The sequence below is a fragment of the Impatiens glandulifera genome, chromosome 1, assembly GCF_907164915.1.
Source record: "Impatiens glandulifera chromosome 1, dImpGla2.1, whole genome shotgun sequence".
Classification (NCBI taxonomy): domain Eukaryota; kingdom Viridiplantae; phylum Streptophyta; class Magnoliopsida; order Ericales; family Balsaminaceae; genus Impatiens; species Impatiens glandulifera.
The window spans coordinates 111228776-111235926 of NC_061862.1; the positions used below are offsets into that span (position 1 = coordinate 111228776).

General features: G+C 27.4%; 1 protein-coding gene across 1 annotated transcript; it reads left to right on the plus strand.

The window, feature by feature from the left end:
* The first annotated feature begins 726 nt into the window (after positions 1 to 726).
* On the plus strand, positions 727 to 6709 carry LOC124919573 (alpha-galactosidase 1-like). Its single transcript, XM_047459840.1, has 15 exons — positions 727 to 899; positions 2487 to 2545; positions 2634 to 2690; positions 3058 to 3092; positions 3193 to 3296; positions 4314 to 4389; positions 4470 to 4528; positions 4593 to 4658; positions 4751 to 4834; positions 4908 to 4972; positions 5065 to 5147; positions 5308 to 5398; positions 6221 to 6270; positions 6347 to 6487; positions 6581 to 6709. The coding sequence occupies exons 1-15, from the start codon at positions 742 to 744 to the stop codon at positions 6671 to 6673; spliced, it is 1221 nt and encodes a 406-aa protein (XP_047315796.1). The 5' UTR covers positions 727 to 741; the 3' UTR covers positions 6674 to 6709.
* Positions 6710 to 7151: the final 442 nt, after the last annotated feature.

Sequence of the window (7151 nt, forward strand, 5' to 3'; positions counted from 1 at the left end):
ATCAATTATTTAGTTTTATATTTTGATAGTTAATATATATATATATATATATATATATATATATATATATATATATATATATATATATATATAATTAAGGATAATTTTAAAATATAATAAATGGTATAATTTTAGAGATGGTTGGTGATTTAGTTCTATACAAACCAAATCATAGTCAGTTGTTAGTCTCCTTTAAACACTATTTGGAAATATATATATCATTTAAGTGTGGTTGGAGGAAGTTGGAGAAAGCGCTTGATGGGATCCCGACCGCGCTTATGACTCGTCTGTATCGTTTCTTGTTTAGGTCGACCGCTTTACGATGGCTAAGCTTTTTTCGAGAGAGGGACTTCACTAACAAATGTTTCCGAATTCTAATTATTAACGTCTTTGTTATAGCTCTGAAATCAAGGTAGTTCTTTAAGTACTATCATATCATCCATCCCGTATGATATGAGTGTATGATATGAGTGTGGTTAACTTTGGATTGTAAATTAATCTTAAATATAATGAAAGATTATCTTATAAGTTTGAGAACTATTTTCAAATAAAGAGTTTAAATAACTTAAATGATAAGCTAACTTAGATGAAAAGTTTGATTTATAAAGAAGTAAGGATCACGTTTCAATTCTACACAGGCTATAATTCTACATTAAATTAAAAAATATATAAATATTATTTGAATAGTTTGTCTTCTTAAATAGCATCATACCGTCACTATGTAAGATAGAGAGCACAATAATGAATTCCAGAGAGGTGGAGGTTCAATTAGCTTTAGTAATACTGACGATGATGATTCTGTGTCTTGTGCCGTCGTCGGCTAAGGAGCGGTTATCTCATGGAGAAACGTATCGACGGAACCTGCTTGCAAATGGCCTTGGCTTGACTCCACCGATGGGGTATTCTCTCTATATATAAAACAAACGTCATTTCTATCACTTGTGTTTTAGGGATTCGAATAGAACCAATTCCTGTCTTACCCATGTTAGAAACTATTTTTTCCAACATACTCACCTTTATTTTCATTTTCAATTTCATTCTCAAATATTCACTTTTCTCTCTCTAAATCAATAATTAATCTATTAATTACATCTTTCACACTAAACTTATTAATCCTTTATTTTACAAATATAAATATATATAATTAAAATTAATAATACATATATTAAATAAAATATATTTTATAAATATTAAAATAACACATATTTTATTTTTACTTAATTTTATAAATATAATATATATAATTCAAATTAAACATTATAAATTAAATAATTCAAATAAATATTATACACTAATAAAATACATTACATAAACTTTAATATTATATATTAAAATAAAATATATTATATTAATTATATAAATATTAAAATAATACATACATAACATTCAAAAGTAAAATATTATAAATATTTTAAAGTTTAAATAATTTATTTTATTTTAAGGTTTGTTTAATTAATACTTTTATAAATATTTTAAAATTTATTTAATTTATTTTAAGGTTTATTTTATTTTATTTTAAATTTATGTTATATATTTTAATTTAGTTTATAATATTTATTGAAATTATTTAATTTAGTAGGTTTAGTTTTAATTATATATATTATATTTATATAATTAAGTAAAAATAAAATATATGTGTTATTTTAATGTTTATGTAATAGATATGTTATTTTAATATTTATATAATATAATATATTTTATTTTAATATATAATATTAAAGGTTTATGTAATATATTTTATTTTAGTATATAATATTTATTTGAATTATTTAATTTTTAAGGTTTAATTTGAATTATATATATTATATTTATAAAATTAAGTAAAAATAAAATATATTTTTATTTTAATATTTATATAATATATTTTATTTAATATATGTATTATTAATTTTAATTATATATATTTATATTTGTATAATAAAGGATTAATGAGTTTAGTGAGAAAGATGTAATTAATAAGTTAATTATTGATTTAGAGAGAAAAATGTGAGTATTTTGGGAATGAAAATGACAAGGTGGGTATAATGGGAAAATTAGTTTGAAACATAGGTAAGACAGGAATTGGTTCATTCGAATGCATGTTGTTTATGAACTAAAAAGTTTTCCGCTCTTCATGTTATTTGCGATTATCGTGTGAATCTCCGGACATACCTAATAGTAACAACGATAAGTTTTAAAATATACTCTTGACGTACTGGGCTAGAATGATAATAATTTATAGGAAACAAACAAAATATAAATATGATAATAATAGAGAGAAACAAACAAAATATAAATTGTTTATTGCAGTAAATAATTCTTTTTTGCGACGAAACAACGGTAATAACAACAACGGTATTTCTCCATCATTATTGTTATTTACATAGAAAATTCCATAGGTTTCTACATAGATCCACCCTTGGTAACGACATGCCTTCATATTTATCTTGAACTCCTTACAAATAACCAAGTATACATAAGGTTTTATCTGATTTTGATGTTAATAGATGGAGTAGTTGGAATCACTTCCATTGCAACATCAATGAGACGATCATCAGAGAAACCGGTAAGATTTAATGACCTATTTCATCCATTGTATAACTCTTGAATTGGCTAATCATTCTTCAAATCGTCTAAAACTTATTTTTTCTCAGCTGATGCCCTGGTTTCCACTGGTCTTTCTGATCTTGGTTATAAATATGTTAATATAGGTAAATAAATCCTATCAACTTCACTTCCTTCTTTTTCAAAACTCAATTACTTGTATTTTGTATCCAAGTGACCTTGAACAGGCTGTTGTTTGATCTTGGTTTATTTTGAAATAAATTTGTGAATGATGAGAAAATGATTTATTTGGGTTATTTAGGTCAGATGACCTAACATTTAATATTTTAAAATATTATTATAAGAATTTTATAACTTGATAATACAGACAAATAACCACATCAATCAAGTTCTCGTAATTGTTCAAATCTATATCCACAACCAAATCAATGCCTTGCTCTTAATGTAATTGATGCAACTTTTCTATAGTTTCATTTCCCTTTTCAATTTAATCGCGTTTTTCTTCTATTTTAGACGACTGTTGGGCGGATATTCATCGAGATGACAAGGTTTGTATTTCTCAAATACAAATAGGTAGCTTAGTAAATTAAAAATTCTTTTTCAATGGATATCCCTGATTCTAATATATTAAGACTTCATCAATTTAAGGGAAGACTAGTGTCTAAGAATTCAACATTTCCTTCTGGGATTAAAGCTCTTGCAGATTATGTTCACAGCAAAGGTTTAAAACTGGGTATCTACGGAGATGCTGGGTAATTTTACTTGAGAATTAATTTAAATTTTCAGTTAATCAACTTAGAATGTTGATATGTGTTATACTTATATAAAAAACTAATACAAGTTTTATTATTACATAATAGAACCCTCCTAATTAGCACAGATAGTCTTTTTTTTTTTTTAAGTTTTCAATATGGATACCACAAGACAAAAATAGGTTCAGTTGATTTTTGTTTAGTTACTAATTCGACAAGGTTTGGATATTGCTTAGATAAGTTTTAGGTAAATTTTCAAAAATTAAAAATTTTAAGATTAAAATAAAAATAATTAAAATTTGGAAGGCCTTGTATTATATTAATAAAATAAACTATTCATCAAACTAATATTTCCTTGGATGCCATAAAATATTTTTTTCTGCCTTGTCTCTTTTCTAACTGTTAAACCTCAATTGCCCAATTGACCGTCGCCCAAATATTTTATTTTTATTTATTTTAATATTAATTTATATAGATATAATATTTTATAATTTTAATAATTTGTGTCTTCTAGTATCATATTTTTCAAAATTGTTCGTATCGCTGTATGTATCATATTCAGAGTCGGCCCCGAGGTTTGGGCTGCCCTAGCCTCGGTAGAAAAAGTTCGATATACTTTTGGTTTCCCTGGGTCTAGTTTTAAAAATTGATTAAAAAAAATCGATTTTAGTGAGATTTGAACCCATAACAACACACATTGAAACTTTAAATGCATATCTTAAAGCACCAAGCTACAACCATTTATGTTTAAAATTACAATAAATATAACTAAATATTTTGATATTTTTAACAAATGGACTGCCCTGGAGAGTGGGATGCCCTAGCTCTAGGGTTTACCGGGCTTACCCCAGGACCGGGGTCGGCCGGTCCTGGGTCGGCCCTGATCATATTTGATACGATACCCGTATCTGTATCTCTATCCGTACAACATATGAATTTTCTAACTTAACTTAGTAATACAACTAAATCAAATTTAATTATTCTATTTCAACAACTTAACTCATGTCTTTGTTGCAGTTATTTTACATGTAGCCACATGATGCCAGGTTCACTTGGATATGAAGAAAAGGATGCCAAAACCTTTGCTGAATGGGTATTTTCTTTTGTTTATGAAACATTTTCAGTATATAGTTTCTTAAAGAAAACTCAAATCTCAAAATTGTCATTTTGAAGGGTATTGATTATCTCAAGTATGACAACTGTTATAACGGTGGCTCGAAACCAACTATTAGGTAATAATGGCCGTAAATGTTTGGACCGCAAATTTTCTTCATTTCCTAATATTTTCTATTGCAGATACAAGGTTATGACCAGAGCTTTAATGAAGACGGGCCGTCCTATCTTCTTCTCACTATGTGAATGGTTGATTCTAATTCATCATAGTTTCTCAAAACAAATAATTTTTTCAGACTTTTTTTTATATTGTCAAAACTTTCGATTTCTGGGATTTATAGGGGAGATATGCACCCTGCTTTATGGGGTAATCCAGTGGGAAATAGCTGGAGAACTACAGGCGATATTCGTGATAATTGGGACAAGTATGTTTTATTAAAACCAAATTTTCTTTAATTTTCAAAGAGTTAGTTATTGCTGATCTTTTTGTTTCAATAGTATGATATCTAGAGCCGACATAAATGAAGTTTTCGCTGAATATGCAAGGCCTGGTGGATGGAATGGTTGGTTGGTTGGTTGATCTTAACTAGTGAAGTTGTCTGTTTTCTAACTTGCTTATAATTTTCTCATTTTTTTCTTAATTTTTTGAGGTTAGATCCTGATATGCTTGAGATTGGAAATGGTGGAATGACATTAGATGAATATAGAGTTCATTTAAGCATCTGGGCCATTTCAAAGGTTTTCTGAACTATCTTATTATTCTTAGGAGTTAGGATAGAGGTCCAATGGCTTCCTAAACTTGCATTACTTCTTGTACTTTATAAATGATTCAAATTATTATTATTATAGTTTTCTACTAAATCTTGTTTCATGACTTGCACAATTCGTTTCTTGGCAGGCTCCTCTTCTTATTGGTTGCGATGTGCGAAATATATCAAAAGATATCATGGATATCATTGCCAATAAAGAAGTCATAGATGTAAACCAGGGTATATTATTTTTTTGAAAAAACAATTATATAGATATATATAAATATGGACGAATCTATGTAGGGGCTCAGGTTGGCTCAAGCCCACTCCAATTTTATTTTTATTTTTTTTTACGGTAAAAATATGACATTACCTTTAATCTCTTAAAAAAATTAATATAATTCGTTGTTTTTTTATCTAATTATTAAAAAAATGGTAAAATTTTACTTTTATATACTTGTTTTTTTCAAAATTTTCTCGTTATTATTTTAAGCTCACCCTAAATTTTTTTTCAAGCTCACCCTAATTCACTTTTATATATATATATGACCCACTTTAGGTATCAATTCCGAACAACAAACTTATTGTTATAAAATTAGTTGAATTAATTTCTACTGCAACGAAAGGTGGCCAAATTAGTTGTCAAATTTTCTTAATAAATAACGTTGGTGGTAAATGAAATTATTGATTACCTGCAAAATTTTGTTGCAAATATTTAAAAATTTTAAAATTTAGCTACAAATAAAAATTACATAACAATTTAGTTTTTCAAATTTGTACTGCAACTACTTTTTAAATGATAGAACTCATTTCACTAATCCGCTCCTCAACTTAATGAATCGTATTTTCAATTTAAGCTATTTTTAATTGAAAATTAATTTATAACCTTTGATATTTTAAGCACGACTCTTGTCACTTAAGCTACCTTCTATTAAAACGTACAACTATTTTAATGTGTCATTAATTGCAATATGAATAGAAAATTTCACTTCTTGAATGTAATTTCTAATCGCAATATAAAGTGTTTAAACCATGATCTAAACATTTGTTCATTTGAAACAGATAATCTTGGCATTCAAGCTAAAAAGGTGCGATGGGAAGGTGATCCTACGGTAATCATTCATAAAAACCTCGTATGTTATCGACGTATAGGAATTAAGATCTAATCTTCGTTCTTATTACCACTAGATTTGGGCCGGACCTCTTTCAAATATGAGAGTGGTTTTGCTTCTCGCTAATACGGGTCCCAATCATCATTCCATGACAGCAAATTGGGACGATATTGGTCTTCCTCAAGAGACAGTAGTAGAAGTAAGAGATCTCTGGGAGGTAAAAACTAAAAACCCCATTTGACATAATAAATCTAGAGAGGTTTTATTATTATTAAAAATAATAATAATTCAATTCATGTTTTAATGGCAGCATGAGACTTTGAAGCAACATTTTGTCAATAACTTAACAGCTATGGTCACACGCCACGGATGCAAGATGTATATTTTGACGCCAGTACTCTAGTTTGTTTTTATTTGAAAGAATATTAAGTCTATCCTTGATGTTGTGCTTATTTATTAAATTTATTCATCACCTAAAAATATGACATAAAAATATGTTATTTATATAAAAAAAAAACGTTGGTAAAGTTCTCAAATTTAATAAATTAAACGATATTAAAAGACAGCGTTAAAACATTGCAATGTGTCAACCACTATGGTACATGTGGTTTTTTTTTAACAATTATAAATTAGTTATCAAAGAACCTTTAACTATTCATCACCTCTCTTTCTCTTCCTAATCTCCTGTGCATCTACTTTCTTCTTCACCTTTCTTCTTCTTCTAGTTTCAACATTTTACGTTGGTAAGTGGTAACTAATCCTATTCTATCGTGGATTCTTACTGCGTTAATATTTTTCAAAGACTTCGCCGTTAACATACTTTGTCTACACCAAGATGAACGAAGATGAAATGTTTTCTTTTTTTACATTGTTTTCGTAAG